General features: G+C 39.8%; 1 protein-coding gene across 1 annotated transcript in view; it reads left to right on the top strand.

Moving 5' to 3' along the window:
- Hil (peptidase hillarin) overlaps positions 1-21,343 on the top strand; it is a 157,919-nt gene that overhangs the window by 119,654 nt on the left and 16,922 nt on the right. Inside the window, exons 4-8 of the mRNA XM_083112399.1 lie at positions 5,939-6,170; positions 7,931-8,013; positions 10,018-10,161; positions 13,349-13,567; positions 17,117-17,325. Of these exons, the coding sequence (XP_082968525.1) occupies positions 5,939-6,170; positions 7,931-8,013; positions 10,018-10,161; positions 13,349-13,567; positions 17,117-17,325 (887 nt within the window). The remainder of the gene's footprint in view (positions 1-5,938; positions 6,171-7,930; positions 8,014-10,017; positions 10,162-13,348; positions 13,568-17,116; positions 17,326-21,343) is intronic.

Genomic DNA, 21,343 nt, shown 5'->3' with positions numbered 1-21,343 from the left:
CTAAAACCGTGTTAGCCCAATCAAAAATTTTTGTTAGCCCATTCCTTGTATTCAACAGAGAATCTAGCCCATTAATTAGTTTTGCTAGCCCATTCATTTGGGGGGCCAACTTGATGCCACGCCCCCTTTTTTGAAGCCGAATATCTAGTGAACGGTGTTAGCCTAGTCAGAACTAATTGTTGGACCATTGCGTCTATTCCATAGAGAATCCAGCCCAATAGTTAATTTTTTAAGTCCGTTCATTTTGGGGCGCTGGCGTGAAGTTGGCCGCCATTTTTTGAAACCGCATATCTCGGAAACCGTGTTAGCCCAATCAAAATTTCTTGTTAGCCCATTTTTTGTATTCAACAGAGAATCTAGCCCATTGGTTAGTTTTGCTAGCCCATTCATTTGGGGGCCCAACTTGACGCCTTGCGCAAAAATTTTTGAAACCGTGTAGCTCGTAAACGGTGTTAGCCCAATCAAAAATAATTGTTGTGCCAATGCGTCCACTCCATAGAGATTCCAGCCCAATAATAGGTTTTGTTAGCCCATTCGTTTTGTTGCGCTGGGCTGAAGTTGGCCGCCATTTTTTTAAACCGCATATCTCGGAAACCGTGTTAGCCCAATCAAAATTTCTTGTTAGCCCATTCCTTGTATTCAACAGAGAATCTAGCCCATTGGTTAGTTTTGCTAGCCCATTCATTTGGGGGGCTGGCGTCAAGTTGGCCCCCCATTTTTTGAATCCGAATATCTCGTAAACGGAGTTAGCCCAATCAGAAATAATTGTTAGCTTATTTAGTCCATTAAGTGTAGATTCTGGCCCAATATTGTTTTCATCTAGCCCATTCACTTGGGGGGCCAACTTGACATACGCGAACTTTAGTCAGAATTTATTTGGATAGATAGGAGAATCTTATGAGGAAAGAATTAAAGGGCATTGTTTTGTCCTTGATACAGGGTGTCTCAAAAAGAAGTCGTCAGTATTATATTATATATATATTATATATATATTATTAATATCACACACCTTTAGGAGTATTCCTTCCAGCAAGATAGACCACCTTCCCATATGAAAGCCTATCTTGACGAGAATTTACTTACCAGATGAATTGCGCCAACCTCCGCGGCGGAGTGGTTAGCATAGCACCCTACGATGTCAAGGGTCGCGGGTTCAAATCCCTATCTGGGCATGAATGTTCTTTGTGATTATCCATTCATAAATTACATCATATCATCACTCCTCCTCATCTTCGCGATTAACCAAAAGTATCAGAAAAGCGAAGTAAAATAAACCAAATCAATCCATTGGTCTATTATCAGAGGACCGAGGACCAGAATGACCATCAATATTATCACCTACGATTCCTCTTCATAAAAAAAATCGACACGTGTCTTCTCTAATTTACATTATAAAAATTACATGTAACTTAATGAGCATTATCTTCATAATACTTTTATTGGAACACCTTTGTACTTACACGAAATCGTCTATTCGTTCCCAAGATCTATGTATTTCCCGACTGAATGAAGAGATATTCGTGCTCACAATATGGCAACATTGGATTCGACCTATCGCGAGACAAAGTCGAAATGTAGAACGGTGCAACCCCTCGTGTGGAATTCAGGTGCCAGAAACCTTATATGAATACCGATTGTCGGGAGGCCTTGTGAGTGGATTGGAATAACTGATTGACTCTTCGAAACTTAAGAAATGTTGGCCTGGATTTAACGCACGAGTAACACGTGAATAACGTAACACAAGTCGAGACACAAGCCAGTGTTTTTCTACATCAGATGAACTTAGGCACGTTTCGTGTTCCCAATATTTAGCTTATTCATTTGTGACACAGATTGTAGGTTTTCATAAATTTGAACCAAGCGACAGTTCTGAAGCAGTTTTTTCTTTTACAATTAATCCATTCCAAGGATAATTAAACATCAGTCTACTTATTTGTTAAAATAATGATACTGATATTCTTCAGAAAGGCATAGGTCTACTCCACGTGACGTCATCAATTCGTGTTCGTTGTACAGTCAACGGCGGCAAAGATAATAGTAGGCAAATTGTCCATCACAATTTTCATTACTCTTTATTCCACGCCCTGTGTTGTTTTAAGGAATGAATTCTGTTGATATAAAGCAGATGTTCTCCTCTGCCAATTGACGTTTTTACTTCAATTCATGATCATCACATTGTGGAAAACGGACTGAATGAAAAAGATGATGGACAATTTGCCTACTATTTCTTTTGCCGTTTGGTGTACAGTGGGATCCATTAGTATTACGGTGCAAATTGTCCATCACCATGTTCGTGCACCTTATTTGACCCAATAAGAGCTTCAAGATTTAAAAGAAAACTCAAAACAAGCTGTTGACAACTTCTGCACTAGCATACATACAAATCCATCGCTTAAAAAAACACATAGGATGTGAGAGAAAAATTAATGAAAATAGTTATGGACAATTTGCACGATAATACTTATGAACAATTTGGACGGTAATACTCATGGGTCTCATTGTACGTCCTAAAGTGTTGCTCAGTGAATTGTCCATGACTATTTTCGTAAATTTTTGTATTGCATCCTAGGTGGTTTTAAGGACTGTTTTTAACGAAAGCTGCTGCAGAGGTTGCCAGAAGCTTGTCTGGGGTTTTGTTTGAATTCTTGAAGCTCTCATTGCGTAAAACAAAGAGAATAAACAAGGTGATGGACAATTTGGTTGGTAAAACTTATGGATCCCACTCTACAATCTGTAAATTCCATCTTGTCTCAAACTCGTACCGTACACTTTTGTAAGTGTAAAAGAAATATTCTAAGCTTCTCTGGTGCTTTAAAACAAGTTCAAGGCTGAGCTTTGAATATTAATACAATGTTCAGCATCAAGTGCCATTCTCCGGTGAGGGTTAGATTCCAGTTAGCCGCTCTGCTGGATTCTGATACTACCAGTGGCGCAACTACAGGGTAGGGGGGGCATTGCACACCCCAACTTTCGACGGAAGTCAATTCTAGGGGGGGGGGGTCACTGATGGCGCAGTGGTAGCGTCGTCGCCTTGTAATCAAGGGGTCCCGGGTTCGATACCCGGTGGTTACATAGTGGTTCGGTTACCACTTTAAACTGCATGTCCCGATTAGCCTTATTGTGAATCCAGTTCACTTAAAACACCAAATCAGTCAATCTAGAGGGGCAAACGTTGACGGCCAAGGGCACCTTTCAAATTTTATGAAAATAAAAGTTCATTTAGTAAAATTTTCTTGCTGCCTTCGCTCGCAAATGTCTGCTTTTCTCACTCTCGTCAAGTTCAAAGCCTGTAGCTAGGGGATGGCAGGAGTCGGCCATGGACGCCGAGCGATCTAAATGAAAAAAATTGTAAAAGGAAGAATAACGTGGCGCCCCATGAAATTATTTGCGGCCTATTAAAGCAATATTGTTGTCAGTTGCAAAAATTGGATCTAAAAATCATTTATCCCAATCTTGTATTAGACAGGAAAATAATGAATTCTAACTACATTGTAAAATGCAACTAATTTTAAATATGATCGTGAATGTCACCAATTAGCTTAGCGACTCCGAAAACTGGATTCGACACTAAGTTAGGTCATTTGTGGCATTTTATTTTTAACCCCCTCTCAGCCCCCATGGCGATAGGTGATGAACTTGGATTTGAACCGCATTGGAAATGTCACGAAAACTATGGATTCCATTCGCAACACAGCCTGAATATTAGACAACCCGAGGAACACTATCGTTGTGGGGATTGCATAGAGTCACGGATGTCTGTTTGTGCGGAATTTAATATCGGTGGTTCTCGATTTATTTTTATATGTCATCCCTTCCCACCCCATCCCTAGGGGTGTCAGGGGTGTCTTACCCTCACAGTATTTCTTTCCAGGTTGCAAGTGATACGTGTAACGAGTTTGGTTGAAATCGCTCCAGGCGTTCCAGAGTTATTGCTGAACAAACACAAACACATACATACATTTATATGTATATAAGAGATAATAGAAATAAAGTTATAACCACAGTAAATTCTGCATAACATAAAAAGAAAAGTTTAGTGTATAATAGAGGAACCAGGTTATATTTGTATATTCTACCATTTAATCCAAAGAATAAATGGATCCACAGCTTCCAAATCTTATAGTTTTCTTTGTGAGAGGCCACAGTATATAAACTTTATGAGTAAAATTTACCACTAACGGTTAAAGCCATTTTTTGAACGATTGTGTAAAAGTTAATAACAAAATACAATAACTAAAATTTTCAGGACACTAACTGTACACAATATAAGAAAAATAATGGACAACAATTGTGTTAGATATTCACTGATACGGTGGATCGAGTAGCACGTCTCTCCATTTATGTAATAATAACAATAAATTTGGATTGAAATTGGTATATTTTTAATGACTTATAGAATTGGTAATTGTGCCCGTTTTTCTGCCACTATAGATTAATCTAAGCGATGAGAATTATAAGGAAACAAACAAATATTAACACCTATGACTAACCCACGATTCCACGATTCGAAGCAAGAACCTGTTGAGTTTGCTGCCCTATATACCAACTTCCAAATCTAGAAATATATATCAGAATCCATGACCTAATTCCAAAATCGCTGATTGGCGGTTTCATGAAAGAAAGAATGTTCGGATGGAACTATTGGAAGGTGTGGAAATAATAATTGTAAATAATATGATTAAATGTAAATTTAGAAGCAAGTCATCTATGCTAGAAAGCAGGGGTGCTTAGAGGAAGGGGGATAATGGGCACACTTCGCCATCAAAATTTGTGGGGGACTTTTAAATAAAAACCTTGTTTTAAATGCATCTTCACACCATACGGCAATATGTGCTGCGGTGAGGTGGACGAGGGGGGGGGGGGGCAGAATATATTTCCTTCTTAATTCAGTTATTTTAACTTTAGTCACATTTGCTACTAGGCGCACCATTCATTATGACGAAGAGGAAATAATTTGGAACGGGACAGGTCACGTAAAGTGTTCAGTAAAACTATAAAAAAAATTGCAGTAATAGGCTAGTGTATGTCTTTTCTAATCTTACGGCGGGCGCCCTACATGCTGGCAAGGGAAGTGGGCAACGGGGAAGCGACCAATCCAGTGCGATAAGAAACCCAGCAGCATGTAGAACGAGGTGGGGGCAGCACCTCCTCCCCTTGACGTCATAACTCCCTGTGCCACCGCTGTTGTCTGGTTGGTCTGCGTCGTAATCCCCGCTCCCCACTTCCCTTGCCAGCATGTAGGGCGCCCGGCGTAAGAGTAGAAAAGACCTATAGTAGGTGCGTTGTCGTATTTAAGTACTTTATGACATGATCTGGCGGAATGAGCCATTGGTCTTGGGGGGAGGGGGTGGAAATCCCTGCTAGAAACACTAATAGGACGGAAATCTATTTTCGGATATTGACAAGACAACATGTTCGAACACAAGAGATAGTCTTTTCGTTTTGTATGCAAATTTGGCTGCACTGGCAACACCAAATTGTCGTTTAACATATAACGATACAAAGTTGCGACGTGTACAGTGGGATCCTTGAGTATTACCGTGCAAATTGTCCATCACCATATTCGTGCACTTTATTTGACCCAGTAAGAGCTTCAGGAAGTAATAGAAAGCTCAAAACAAACTGTTGACAATTTCTGCACCAGCATACATAAAATTCCATCCCTTAAAAACACATAGGATGTAAGAGAAAAATTAATGAAAATAGTGATGGACAATTTGCACGGTAATGCTCATGGATCCCACTGTACAGAAAGTCCTTTTCGGAAGTGTAAATATTAATTGACGATTTTCTTTTCAGTTCTTTCTGTAGTAGAGCTTCACTCTATGGAATAAGTGCAGATGGCGATTATGATTACACTGTGCATTCATTTATACATGAACACCTTTGAGACAAGAAAGTGTAAGTGATAATCGTGGATTTCTTTCCTTTCTTTCAGAGCTGCGACGGCAGCGCTCGTGGAAAAGCAAAGCAAAGAGATGTTGAACCTGATCAATGAGAAGAGGAGCGAATACATGATGGCGGAATCCATTTACTTGGACGACGACATGGAGGACACGGTGCTCCCCTACCCCACCCAGGCTCCTATCCCCGCCCCACCGGCCGTCTCCAAGTTCGAGATCTACCACGACCCGACAGAATTCGCTGACATTGATCAGATCGCCATTTCGGTAAGTGTTCTTGCGATTATATTAATGGTTTGCCTGGTGTGTAATTACATGATCCCCTCGAATGATATTTTGATGTCCCATTGGAAAGTTCATTCATCGATTCTCGAGCGTTTGCAAGTCGAAAAACACATTTATGGATCCTTTATTGAGTTCAGGAATATATCGTTTGGAATTTGTGGGACAAAGAAAGAATTTTGAAACATTTTCGATGTATTAGAGAGAAGAGATATATGTGTATAGGATTTCCAAGTCATATGAATAAACCCAACACACCTCTTTACCTGAAAACATGAAATTGATTGCACGTGCTCATGGGCGTATATATAGTTCACGTAAGGGGGAGTCAACTTTTGGTATGCTTAGGCTTGCTTTATTTCATAAGTAAAAATCCAGGGCACTGCTGACCGGAAGCTTGTTAGGGAGCGGGGGGGGGGGTGCTGGACCCGATAAAGTTGTGTGTGTGTGTAGGCACGAAGTCGCACGCTGCTTAGTATTGATACTTTTCTGTTCATCTTGTGTCAAACACCTTGAGAATGTTACGATGTTTCCCTGGTTTTCTTGCACTGCGTTTTTAAAAAAACAAATTTCTTTAAGAAGACTCGAGGGAAAAATGATAACTGATTTGACAGTCCCAATATAGTTTCTTATCGCAGAAATTCCGAAACTTTCAGGAAATTGCAGACATTTGGTTTGCAGTCCCATCTGGTCCTATACGTCTCGAATTTAGGAAAATAAAATAAGTCCGAAGATTTTTTTTATGAACAAGCGGATAGAACAGGTAATCTGGTAATTTTACGGGGGTTGGACCCGTTGAACCCCGTCTTAAATACGCCCATGCATGTGCTGATGACAAATTAGAAAGAAATGTAAATGAAGGTACTAGAATTATATATAAAAATGCATTTGGAAAGTCTTACTCCACCTGGACCGGAGTACCAACAGATAGTGATTGGGCATATAAGACCTAGTAAATGTGGGATTATGTTGGCAACAACAAATAATCATCTTGGAACTGATTGAACACACCATGTAACCCACAATGCAAATTGTTTCTCCTTCCTACCAAATCCATTGGGCTTGATGATTCAAACGAGATCTTTCTGAAACTTTACCTGTTATAAAATAATCAATATCTGTTCATAAATATATAGTGAATAATATTTTAATTTCTAGTACGGAATTGATTCCATGTACAACCCCCACGGCCTCTTGCAGGGTGTCCGTGGCAGACCTTGCAAAGCTGCGAGGTCACAGTCGCACGGAGAATGTCTCCAGTACAGTGGGATGCACAAATATTGCTCGGCAAATTATCCACGAATGTTTTCATTAGTTTTTCTCTTTCATCCTACACGTTTTTAACGACTGAATTTTTACGTAATCTAGTGCATAGATTGTCAGCAGCTCGTTTGGCGTCTTGCTTCAATTCCTGCCTAAACAAAGATACTAAACATGGTTAACAATTTGCTTCGCAATACTTATGCGTCCCACTGTCGTTTTGTCTTGGCTGTGAAATCAAATGAATACTAAAAAAGTCATGAGAAAATAACTCTAAGTCATTTCATTACAGTCGGTGTTGTGTGGGTTACATCCTGCATATACGCCTCTTCTCCTACACGTGCGTACACACACACACACACACACACACACATAAATATACTTACATGACATACTGTGCCCCCCTCCAGGAAAAAAACTGGGTCCACCTATACGTATTCGTGTTTATTCCCTGTGGTCTCACGCCTTCCTTTCTATTTTTTCAGGTAGCCCAGGAGGATCAGAAAACGTTTACTGATCTTGTGAGGCAACTGGTTGGTAGATGTGGATCAGACGTTGAGAAGGCAAGGTAAGGGCACGAAACTGAACAGTTCGAAATGTACTGGAACATTAGTGACATGCATAAATATTAACTTCAGAGAAAACATCAAAGAAACAGGTTGTATCTAAAGATTTGGTGATATTTCCTAAACAAAATTCGCTCTATGCACCATGCGGTTAAGTCTATTTCTTCTTATTCTCGTTGGAAGTATTTCGAACGCTTCTGTAAAACTTCATCGGAGCATTCTGACTGATGAGGTGCAACGAAGGAACGTTTCAATCTTGTCACCAGGTGGCTCAAGCAATGCCACAACAAATTGAATGAACATCCTCGAAGATAGGAAGTTTGTTGGAATAGATATCTATGACTTTTGTTGCAGAGTTAAGTAACAAGGCAAGGGTTTCAAGGTCACAATGGAAGCTGATCTGATAGTGACCCGAATTGTCCATAATTGCGCATGATTAATGCTTATCCTCCACTGTCCACAAGAAGAGTTGAAAGTTCCTCTCTTTTTCTTTCGTTAAAAAAAATTATTCACGCTTTCACCAAAATTCGAGAGTGTTCCACAATCCTTCATTCGTCTCGGAACATATTTCGGGTTTATTTTGTAAAAAAATATTAATTCTCTGCTCCTGTGTTCAATTTCATGTTCGCGAAATAGGCCGAACCTTCATGACCATGGAAAATGAAACATAATATCTAGTTCGATTCAATGATTCCATCAATTACAGTTTTTTCTTTCTTTTTCTTTCATTCGAATGAACGAGATTGATTCGATCTAGTCTACAGTTTCTCAATTTATTCCTAAGTAGCCGACCTAAATTTGAGAATCCATGTTCAGCTGACCCAGTTCTTCTTTTTTCAGCATTTTACGTCACATGGGTGCTTTAAGTGATCATTTTTCATCAATCAGTTTGTTTGGAGAGCACGATGTTTTTTTGTCATAGCTTGTTGCCGCTTCTTGTTTTTCAAACATCACGGCAGAGGGCGTGGCTGTTGATCTTAAGGAAAAGAAGGAAGGAAAATGACCGAAGTTGCTGGACTACGTGCTTGAAAGACCTTGACCTCATTGTGAGGTATTCACGGCAGGTTTCATTCAGAAATGTATAATGCAAATACCAGCTCAATTATTCATCACGGAAAAGGTATCATGTACGGATGTGACAGTTTATTTACAGCCGATCATAGATGCCGCAATAGCCGCTTCCGTTAACCAATTGTTTTAAAGGATACTACCAACAGGGGCCGACTTGTGTGGAACAGTGTGTTCGTCACTCCTCCCCCTCCCACCGAAAAGTGTCTCATGCGGCAGAGTACTCACCTCCCCCCCCCCCCCATTTAAAATTTTTTGTTCTAAATCTAGGTAGAGAAATGCAGTATAGTGGGATCCATGAGTATTACCGTGCATATTGTCCATCACCATGTTCGTGCATTTTATTTGACCTAATAAGAGCTTCAAGAATTAAAAGAAAACTCAAACCAAGCTGCAGACGACTTCTGGCATACATAGAATTCCATCGTTTAAAAACACATAGGATGTAAGAGAAAATTTAATGAAAATAGTCATGGACAATTTGCACGGTAATACTCATGGATCCCACTGTACGATACTTCGTTCTACGTATGAATAGTCAAGTCCGAGTTAAATAGCAATGGCAACTTATGGACGTGACAATAAAGAAGACGAACTTTAAATAGGCGAAATTTGCGGAGGAGGTGATAAAGAGGAAAGGAAACGAGAGAAATATTGCACCGAAAGACCTGTACTTCTAGTAAATAATAACTCAGAATTGAAATGCTTTTTTTCTTTTCGAAAAATGACTAAATGCTGGTTCTTTAGAACGAGTACGTGAAAACTCATAAATATTTTTGAAACCACATTGAAATTTGATACACCTTATTGATGAGAGCGTAGTGCTTTTATATATTCAGAGGTCAATAACTAGTGTGCATATTAATATATCAAAATGAGATTTTATGTGATGTGGATAGTTGGTATGGTAACTTCAATGGTTTCTTTCTCCCTACCAGGACAATTTTCCGATGGATCACCGTAAAAAATCTGAACACAATGCAGTTCGATGACAACCTTCGAGGTGACACTCCCATGGGACTTTTAAGAGGCATCAAATATGGCACAGAGAGCTACCATGTACTCTTCAAGAGACTGTGCAGGTAACGTTGTTTTCTTCTATTTTTCTCCTTCAAGTATTGTCTTTGTACATACTAATTTCTTGTCTGCGGTGAACTGTTCTGTGTGTTATTTGTATGTACGTATAATATCCGGACGTCCTTTCATTCTACATATACGAGGTGTGTTCAGTAATTCATTTCAGGTCTTTGCGCTGTGAATGTCAGCCGTGCGCAGTATCCACCGAGATGGACTGCACATGCGCACGTGTACAGATAGTAAGCGTATCTGTATGTTAAAGGTAAGGAATAAGTCCTGAGCTTAGGTTATCGTTTTTAGACTCCTGTTTAAAACAACGTATGATTACTCAAAGTGTTAACGTCTGAGGAGTTATTAGGTGCTTCTTCTTCGTCATCTTCAACCATCCTTTATATACGTACACATTTACATATACATTTCATATTTTCACACATAAACGAACCTCACAGAACACTTCTGTGATGAACGTTTCTATCTTATCACATCTTTACCGGCTAGTAAAGACAATACATTTATTTTATTAACTTCTGATTTAAATTATTCTATTGCTATATGGAAGTCTGTTATATTTCATTAAAAGACAAGTAGGAGGTGCAATGTGGTGATATCCGTTTTTGAAGTGTAGTGTTGAAACACAATATTAGATTATTTTGTGTTGTTCTATTATAACTTATATGTCCACACTTGTACTTTTAACCCCTTGCCCATTCTTACGTTTTATTTCAACCAGGCTTTTCTGTTACGTTTTTTATTAAGACAAAAACTATTAGTTTATCGAGCAAGAAACTAGATTCCTTCCTAAGTTAGTGACAAAGTAAGAAATAATAGATTGTGGTGCATCTGACTTTATGCATCATGTGAAAGTGTGAATTTGCTTTGCTTTATGAAACATTATGAATATTTTTTTGTCTAATGTGTGTCATATATGTGGTAGCAGAGGATAAAAATAAACATAATGTTAACCCTGAAACCAGTTCACCTACCGCAGACCTACATTACTTCCTGCTTGAATGTACTTGAGCACCAAGTACATGAAAGTAATAAAGTCTGTGCATGTGTAGCAACGTGCTCATTATCGACATTGCTTTCCGCTGATACGATGGCGATGTTTGGAAACTTAAAACCCAAGTGGTATGGTTGCAATCAGTCGTGTTATATGCGCACACACCAATCTGGCAACCTTCAATAAACCAATAAAACTCTCCGACGCTACCATACGAACGGAAAAAAATCTGGTAGACAGTGTGGTCTTAAACATACTCTTGTAGTAATAAACGAAGAAGTCAGCCTGAAAGCTGCAGCTCAAGGAGTGTTCGAGATTCTTTTTTGTTCAAGGGCAATGAAAACCAGATTGCTTCACTGTTTCTCTCGGTTTATTTTCTTCCGAGTGCTTGATTCGACTAAGAAAAAAACGGACATGAAATTTACTGTGAAAGTTATATTGTAGAAGGGGGCAAGTGCCGATTCATGGCACATAAGTAAATGAAGTGAATGGAAAGAGCGGCAGGTGTTGCAAAGTGTCCATCTCCAAAGTGCAAGGGTCAGAATCTGTTCATGTACATTTTCGTTCTCGTGATGGTTTTGTGAACCCACGAGAAATTATTGTTCATATTTTCAGCAGTAAATCCCCAAGGTGCTTACTTCCGTCAAATCAGAGAAGGGGAGGGAGTAAAATGAAAGGTTTTCTCGAGTAGGGACTACGATATAGTGTTTATTTATAAGATATTTAGTCACATCTCGCAATCCAAAAGCACGGTCTCAATTACGAACCAGCCTGATAAGTGATAGTCAGAGTTGTTAGCAATTAGTTCCGAAACCTGCCGTTGGAGGCGTTCACATTCATGTGAAACACCAATTTTTCATTGCGATTTGCCTGGCTAAGGCACCATTGAACCCTTTTGTTACCCTGCATGGTTGAGAACTCGGTTCTAATTGGCTTATCGAGAATATTTTTTATTCTCTGTCGACGCTAAGAACCGGGATCGTGAACTGGAAAGACCATAGCTAATCATTTTTAGTGGCGTGTGGCAAATTCCTTGCCAACGCCGACACTAACGGCTGCAATATTTCCAAGCCAAGAAACAGACCGTAAACGATGATTGTGAATATACTTGAAATAATCGTTCCAGTCATTTGACGTCGTGATGCACGCATGTATACAAGAGTTACTTTTTCTATTCTTTTCTTTCTTTGAAAGCCTCTCCGTTTAATATCAACACCGGAAGAAAGGTATTATGAGCGAAGAATGAAATGGCAGACCTCTCTGACGTCACTGTGGAGACAAATGCCATCTCGTTGACCTGGCCTCTAGATGGCTCCAACAGTACCGTACAGTTATTTTTTATTTGGCAATTTTTTAACTGAGCAGCTCGTGAAATTCGCTACACAATGAACAGCATGGTTAAGTTCTGCATTTCAAATTGTTTGTTCACGAATTTAAAAGGCTTAGAGGGATGTTATCGAGACGAGACTGCACAAAGTTTCACAGCGTATAGAGGTCGTTAAGGCAAAATAACTTTTCTTAACGTTTTTTGACGTCTCATTTCGGCACTACGACCACTCGAAAGACAGGATGTTATCTTGAATATATGTGTATGTGCAACCACGTAACACGAGTTCACTAACTGCTTGACTTTGAAATTTCTTTAAACAAAATATATGACGTATCCGCTTGCTATGTGCGATGACGTCGCAGAGCACATAAGTAAATTTGATGTAGGCATATTCTTGCGCTTCCAGTGACTACTTGGATCGAAGAAACTACTCCTGGTTCAACGTCCCTTGCATGTAGTACATCCTGGACTGCATTTTGCAGATTAGCGAGTTATCTGGAGTATGGACTCACAGCCAGCATAATCCTTGGTGGGACTGGTGTTGTTTCGTCACCATTCATCCTCATCTTCGCGATTATTTATTAAGTGGCAAAAAAGTAAAGTAAAATAAATCAATAAATTATTGTTTATCATTGATGATGATTTTGTCCCCTCATAAAAATAGAATAGTCCCAGTTATAACTCAAAAGTTGTCATGCAATAATCAAATATAAACTTGGTCCTGAGGAAAGCATTGAGTCCTGCTTCAAAACTCGTCGCCGACCACACACCTAAGTGGAAACTGACAATATCTACCCTGATTATTAGTTATTACCAAAACTACATCTTTCCCTAATATAGACTTTTCTTCTTTTTTCAGTTATGCCGGCTTACACTGCGTAGTCATCAAAGGATACTCGAAATCTGCAGGTTATCAACCAGGAGTGAGGTTCGAAGACAACCGATTCCGCAACTCATGGAACGCAGTGTATGTGGCCGGTGCTTGGAGATTTGTACAGTGCAATTGGGGAGCGCGCCATCTTGTCAATGCTAAGGAGGTGCCGAAGGCAGGTAGCAAAGGAAAATCGGACAGTCTCAGGTACGAAGAAGAAAATAATGTTTTTATCCCCAAAGCAAATCATTCAGCTTTCCTTGAATCTCGTGTACAAGTTTCTTTTATTTGTATGGCCTTTGTCTTGCAAATAAGTTGAGGAAAAGTGTTTTGAGCGTGCAATATAATATCGACAGTTCACTTGGACTGTTAATGCGTATCGTATGTTTGTGCTGCTATCTGAAGGACGGATTCAAGTTAAAATATTAAACAAATTAGAATCAGATGATGGTGTAAACGCACGATTTGTTAAGTATGGCTAGTACAATGGGATCCAGGAGTATTATTGTGCAAATTGTCCATAACTATTCTCATTTTTTTTTCATCTTATGGGTTTTTAAGCGATGGATTTTTATGTATGTTGGTGCAGAAGTTGTCAACAGCTTGTTTTAAGTTTTCTTTTAATTCTTGAAGCTCTTATTGGGTTAAATAAAGTGCGCGAACATGGTGATGGACAATTTGCACCGTAATACTCATGGATCCAACTGTACTACCTAGTATTGTGCTTTTTAATTAGTATTATTATTATTATTATTATTAGCCTATAAGCGTTAAATATACGCCCACTTTTACAAAATTATGAGTTATTCTCTCAAGAGCAGGACTTGATGCAACATACTACAACACAGTCTTGATGAAAAGATGATTTGAAATTGAAATAATTAATAATCATGCATCATTTCACATACAATACAATTACAGACGTTGGAAGCGAGGACGACACTTGGACGATCCCTCTTAATAATCCAGAAACGTGTGTTAGGTGTTTGTGTATGCACGATACACCATGTTACACCAATGATTAAAAGATAATAGCATCTACTAGGGTGAATCAAAAAGTAAGTTACACCCGACCCGTGTTCCTGTACTAAGAGAGATAAAATAATCACGCTTGGTGGCAGCACTGTCTGGAATGTTTTCTTCACACACCAGAAGCAGCCGTGCTTCAGCTGGTTTAGTATGCGAGTAGTCACATTGTGAGTATGGCGCGTCGTATTAAGGTGGCGTCCAACACTGAGGTGCGCTCCGTCGTCCGATTTATGAGGTCACAAAGGCATAATCGGAGTGAAATCTATCGCCAAATTGTCGAGGTCTATGGTGAGAATGCGATGTCACGCCCCATGATCGCAATATGGTGCCAGATGTTCGAAAAGGGAAGATCGAACGTGAACGATGAACCGCGTGTCGGGCGGCCTGCAACTGTGAACACTATCGACAACGCGGAGCGTGTGAATGCAATCATTGTAGCTAAACGCCGCGTGAAAATTAAAGAGATTGCAAGTGAACTGAACATATCCTATGCGTCTATGCTGATTCGTGATCAAATGGGTTATCGTAAACTGTGCTCTCGCTGGGTGCCGCGCTTGTTAATCTACGGGCGCAAAAATCAACGTTTTGATGCTGCGCTGTCATTTCTTGGGCGTTATTCCACGGATGGTCCGCAGTTTCTGAGCAAAATCATCACAGGAGATGAGTCCTGGGTGCACCAATACACTCCCGAGACAAGGAGGGCATTCATGGAATGGAGACACAAGGATTCGCCAGCACCAAGAAAAGCCAAAACCTGTCCAACGGTTCGAAAGGTCATGCTGACGATCTTCTTCGATTCCGAAGGCGTTGTTTACAGTGAGTTTGTGCCCCGAGGAACAACAATCAATGCCGCAACATACTGTGAGACTTTAAAGAAGCTGAGAAAAGCCATTAAAGATCGAAGGCCCGGAAGATTGAGTGATGGGGATGTTCTTCATCACGACAACGCTACCCCCCATACAGCTGGTGTCACACAGGATTTACTGCAGAAATTCAAGTGGGAAGTATGGTCTCACACTCCCTATAGCCTCGATTTGACATCCTGTGACTACCACCTTTTCGGTCCTCTCAAACAAGACCTAGGGGGTCTGCGTTTCGCGTCAGATGAGGAAGTACAGGAAGCAGTCTCAAAGTGGTTCAAAGAAATTGGACGGAATTTTTACACACAAGGAATCGAAAAACTGGTCACACGATACGAAAAGTGTTTGGAACACCTTGGTGACTATGTCGAAAAAAGTTAAATATTCATGCGTTTTCGTCCAATATTTTTTTTAATTCTAATGTGTTTTGTTTGTTTCTTACAAGGGGGGGTGTAACTTACTTTTTGATTCACTCACGTATGAATAAAGGCATAATAAAAAGTTTAAGTAGTTCATCGACCGAAAAAAAGCAGTAAGATATTCCTGTCGTGCTTCCTTTATTTGAAAATTATCTCCTTAGAGGGTATGCAGCCCAGTACAATTGTAATGTAATGTGGGTTGCGTGTATATAAGGATGCAAATTGATAATGTTCTTTTCCTTAATAATATTTATAGTGTCACGTGAGAATTGACACTACCATCTTTAAGCAGGAAAAGGAAACTTTTTCGGTTTTTATCTCTATCTTTGGACTTAATTAAACTTATTAAAGATAACTAAGATAACATAAAGCATCCTTAGGTTCCCTGTGATTCGATTTCCTGACTTCGCTCCATGATATACTAACCAATAACCATTACACCACCGAATTCGGTGAATATATAAAATATACCTATCATCGTGAACGAGTGATGATTCAGTCCAACATTTTTTCATGCATCATCATTGTTCAACGAAAATTTGAACGCTACTGTTGCAGATTAAAAAAATAAGATCATAAAAATATTTTATGTAACATAAAATTTGATATTGCTTGAATGTGATGCGAGATTTGAGAATCGAACATAAAAGTGCAACCGAAGCAGAGGACACCGCCCACTCCAGCAGCAGTACAATACCTACTCTTAGGAACAAATAGGATGTAAAAGAAAATAGAATGATAATAGCTGTGGGTCTCCGCAGGATTTTTTCCAGGAAGGGAGGTGGAAGCAAAGAACTTTCTCCCCAAAACACTGATTTCAATTGAAAATATATGTGTGAAATATATACGTATAATTAGGCTGACTAATTCTCCTGGAGCCAATAGCTCCCTGACGCCTCGAACATCCTGGGAATATAATTGGGTAATTTGATTACTATTACATTTAAAGCCTGCTGTAAAGTGGGGGTGCATAAGTTTTACCAAGCAAATTGTCCATCACCATGTTCATTCTTTGTTTTACGCAATGAGAACTTCATGAATTTAAACAAAATAAACTGTTTACGTAAAGATCTATTTCTTCAAACCACGTATGATGCAAGAAAATATATTGAAAACTGTCGCGGACCATTTGTCGAATAATACTTATGCATCCCACTGTACAAACGGTTGCATAAATGTCAACAGGCAAATTGTCCATTGTTATTCTTATTCACCTTTCTGTCACAGCCTACATGTTTGTATGGAATTGTACTGATTGAGTTTTGTCTCAATTCTTTCGCATTGCTTCAAAATGAATGCTTATATTATGGTGATGGCCAATTTACCTGATATTATCTTAGCTTTACTGTGCAAGGGCAAAGCTTAAAGAATATCTTCCCAATTTAATGTTTGTCCACCTTTGTCTTTCCGATGTTTTGACAAATCAGTATGAATCCTTTTCCTTACAGGTACGAATACGACGACCACTACTTCTTGACGGATCCGAAGGAGTTTATTTACGAATTTTTCCCGCTGCAATCTGAGTGGCAGCTCTTGAAGAATACAATCACTCTACAAGACTTTGAGGAGCTTCCTTTTGTTCGATCACTGTTTTTCCGCTATGGACTATACTTCCCGGACCAGAATACAAAGGCTGTTATGTATACAGATTCCACAGGTAAGCATCATAAATCATTTTCAAGTCCAAACTCAACATTATAACTTTAACCTTTTCCCTGTAAGGGTGTGATACACATCAATGTTGCTGGAAAATGCAAATTGTAGACCAATTGAGATTTGGCAAAACTGTTGCCCATCTGTTTCAATCAAGTGAGTTACGGTGCGTGTAAAATTAACACAATTAACATAAGAGTAAATTATTATCATGATTGCCGCAGGAACGGGTGGGTGCGGGGGTAGTGTGCCTTCACCGGGACACAAACCTTCTTTCATTCCTAAAAGTCGTTAAATCACCATTGTTTATTTCGCAACTTCTTGTTCCCTGTAATATGGTATAGTATGATTAAAAACCCTCACAATAATAACATTACTTAGGAATTGTTTCATTCTATGTATTTATTCTCTCTCTCTTTTATCTTTCATGCCTGTTTGCATTTCTTATCACTACCTTGGAATTTTCTATTTTTACCGCTTGGTGGCGCCAGCATAGATTACGTCCATCCTCCCTACCTTGAAAATGCGAAAAGGAACTACATGCCCACGCATTTGCTTAGTTTAAGCTCGAAATTGGCAAGGGAAACATAGGTGGAGTGTCTGACGGAAACGACGTAACAACAAATCAAGGCCAATCTTCTTCCAGGCATTTCCTGCACGACCTCTTCCTACACAAAATCTAACGTAATAATTTACTCCTACGACTTTGTTCTGGTTTCCAATTCGGTAGGATTACGGTCAACCACATGAAACCTTCACGAATATGGTAACAGCTTATTCTGCTTCTCATTTCGAAGGAAATCAACCATTGTCAAGCAGCACTATATGTGTGATGTGCGTGTAATGACGAAGTGCAAGGGCACCCGCAAAGGGGGGAGGGGAGGCAGAGGAGACACTGACCCCCTGAGATATCTGATAATTTCGAATGGTGAAAGTGTAGCGATATTTTATTACAAATAATATTATTTTCTTCGATTTACAGAGTGTATGTTACAGCAATTAACTCCAATGTCCACCAAAATAACGAGAAAACGTTTCACCAGAGTTGACAGCCGTAACTAGGGATATACGAGACGGGGAATTTTTGGTCAGGATGGGATTGGGAAGGAAAATTTTATAATCTCGACATTCGGGACTGAAAAGAATCACCATTTCCCGGAAAATTTTCGAAATTTCCAGACATGGTGACTAATTCTACACACTATCTCCCCCTCAGCCGCAGTGGCGGCGATTGGGTCCCAAAACCGGGGGGGGGGGGGCAAGGTGCCAAAATTGGGGGGGGGGGCAAATACAGTACATTTCCCTTCGTAGATAAGATTTAGCATATTGCGGGGGCTAAAGTGGCGAAAACTGGGGGGGCCACTGCGCCTCAGGTGATTGTTTTTTTCACTTCTGGAATAAAAACGGTTAATTTCAAGAAATTTGAGACATTTATATTGCAGAAAATATCAATAATTATGGAAAGGAAGCAAGCAGAATCCCGTTTATGTACGTTTCAATTTTATGATTTGCAAAATAATAATAATAAGGTAAAATATAAGTTTCTATGACTGAAGGACAAGAGGTAAAATCTTACTCTGCCATCCTGAGAAAAAAAACCTGCGCATTTCATCTATTTTCTGTCTCTCATGAATGGCGGCGATACTATCTTTGACTCTTCACCTTGCCGAACTTATGGGGCACTGTAAATGTAGTTTCGTAATTTTCTCTGTAGTTTTCAATATTTAACTAGAACTCGTCGATCAGAAAGTCACCGTTAATTTGCAAGACAATCGAAGAAATGAAATAATATGGTTACATCTAACGCTAATTGTCTCGGACTCTTACTTCGGACATTGCGCTGTTTACGCAGCTAATTTTACATAATTTTTCTACGTATAGGTGTGCTTCACCTACGTCACAAACTGTTGCATTGTGGGATCGAGCAGCCATGATTGAGGCCAGTTCTTGTAAACATACCGAATTCAAGCGGGCGGGCGGGAGATTTCAACCTTGTTTACGATGGTACTGGGCAGAATTCCGCTGTTTAACAGAAACTCACGTTTATCCTCGATTTTTTCGAGATAGAACAGAAGGTGTGCTTCACGGCACGATAATCGATAATTGTTGATCAGAAGATACCGCGTCGTCTGGTTGGCGAAAGTAAATCGTGCTCACATTAATGAACAAAGCAATTCATATACCACCTTTTTCTGTGACATTTTGTACAAATGGATCGAACTGGCGTGTTTAATCATACTTGCAATAGTGTTTCCTTGTTTTTTGGTAGAAAAGTGCTGATACTTCCGACAAGTTTAACGATAAAAATGATAATGTTGATAATTGTACGTTTGTTCTTGGTTATTTATTATATTTCGTTCGTTAACACAAACTGTTATTAATTGTTATTCGACACATGAGAAAAGGTGCTGGTAGTAGATGGTAGGCTTTGCGTATCTACTGTCAGAAAAAAACCACTGCTAACACAGTATCCCAAATTGATTGATTGATTTGGTTCATTTTACTTCGCTTTTATGCCAGTTTTGGCTAATCGTGAAGACGAGGCTGAGTGATGATATGTTGAAACTGATAAAGCGAAACTTACGTAGCGCGCTGTGTTAACCACTCTGCCACGGAGGCCGGCATGTCCGAAATTGTTAATGCAAGGAGTGAAATTACTGTTTTCGAGCACCTCAACATTTTAAATTACAGCGCTTGAACAAACGTTAAAAAGAAACCGAGACGATACTGGCGCAGCCTTGTACTGTACTGGATGTACTCGTAAATATTTCAAGCAGAATCCTAACCACTAATAAATACGACAACAAATTGATTCCAGGTAGCTGGGCCAAGTAAATAAACATAGGCGCCGACTCCATGGAGCTTGGGGGGCTCGAGCCCTCCCAATGTTAACGATGTGGGGGCAGAGCCCCCTAATAATTTGCTCAAGAGGATCTAATGTATTACTTTGCTTCTCTTGTAAAGTTTACTCTTAAATTCATGTGGCACAATTCACTTTCAATACACATTTGAAATGTTCTAGACCATCAACGCTGGAAGGGGGGGGGGGGGGGGTTGAGACCGCTAAACCATCAACTTTGGGGGCGGGCTATGACCAGAGACAGCAAAACACATGAGGGAGGTTATCTAAGTGTCTCCCTCCGATTTCCATGAAACGTGTCAGGTGCATACATGGGCCCAATGGAAGAAATACGCGTTTTTTGTTTCGGCTCAAAAAACAGGTTTAGGGGGCAACCCCCTCAAATGTCAAGATGAGGACAAATTGAAGTGGGATCTGACCCCTGTGTCCCCCTTCGATTCCCATGAAACTTGGCAGGTGTATAGAGGGGCCCAAATGAAGAAATACGTGTTCTTTTTGTTTCGGTTAGAAAACGGCTTTAGGGGGCAACCCACCCCCCCTCAAATGTCAAGAAGAGTTCAAATTGAAGTGGGATCTGACCCCTGTGTCCCCCTCCGATTTCCATGAAACTTGGCAGGTGTATAGAGGGGTCCAAAGGAAGAAATACGTTTTGTTTCGGCTAACCACGCTCCGTTACCCTGTTATGTTATGCCCATGCCTATCCGGGAACAACGGTGTCTATGAATTCAGCATCTCTCTACAATTGCACTGCGTTTGGTACCGACAATCCTACAGTTCTGTGCTGTGTGTGTTCCAATTATATGTGCGTGTTCTTCCTAGGACAGATTTACGTGGTTTCGGGGTCAGATCCCCACTTAAATTTTTCCTCATCTTGACATTTGAGGCAGGGTTTTGCCCCCTAAAACCGTTTTGGAGCTGAAACAAAAAAAAACACGTATTTCTTCCTTTGACCCCTTCTATACACCTGCGAAGTTTCATGGAAATCGGAGGGGGACTTAGATAACCTCCCTTGTAAGTATATAATTGTGAGTATTGTTAACATCAGGGCCGGATTAAGGTGGGTGCTATTGATGTTGCAGCATTAGGCCCATTCCTGAAATAGGCTCAGATGAAAACACGAGAATTTTCCGAAAGTTGAACCGTTTTCTTTTGCTATATTAAC

This window comes from Lepisma saccharinum, chromosome 26, assembly GCF_977018435.1.
Source record: "Lepisma saccharinum chromosome 26, izLepSacc3.1, whole genome shotgun sequence".
In the NCBI taxonomy this organism is placed as follows: Eukaryota; Metazoa; Arthropoda; class Insecta; order Zygentoma; family Lepismatidae; genus Lepisma; species Lepisma saccharinum.
The sequence above is the reverse complement of the archived record's forward strand: the minus strand, read 5'-3'. Positions and strand labels throughout refer to the sequence as shown.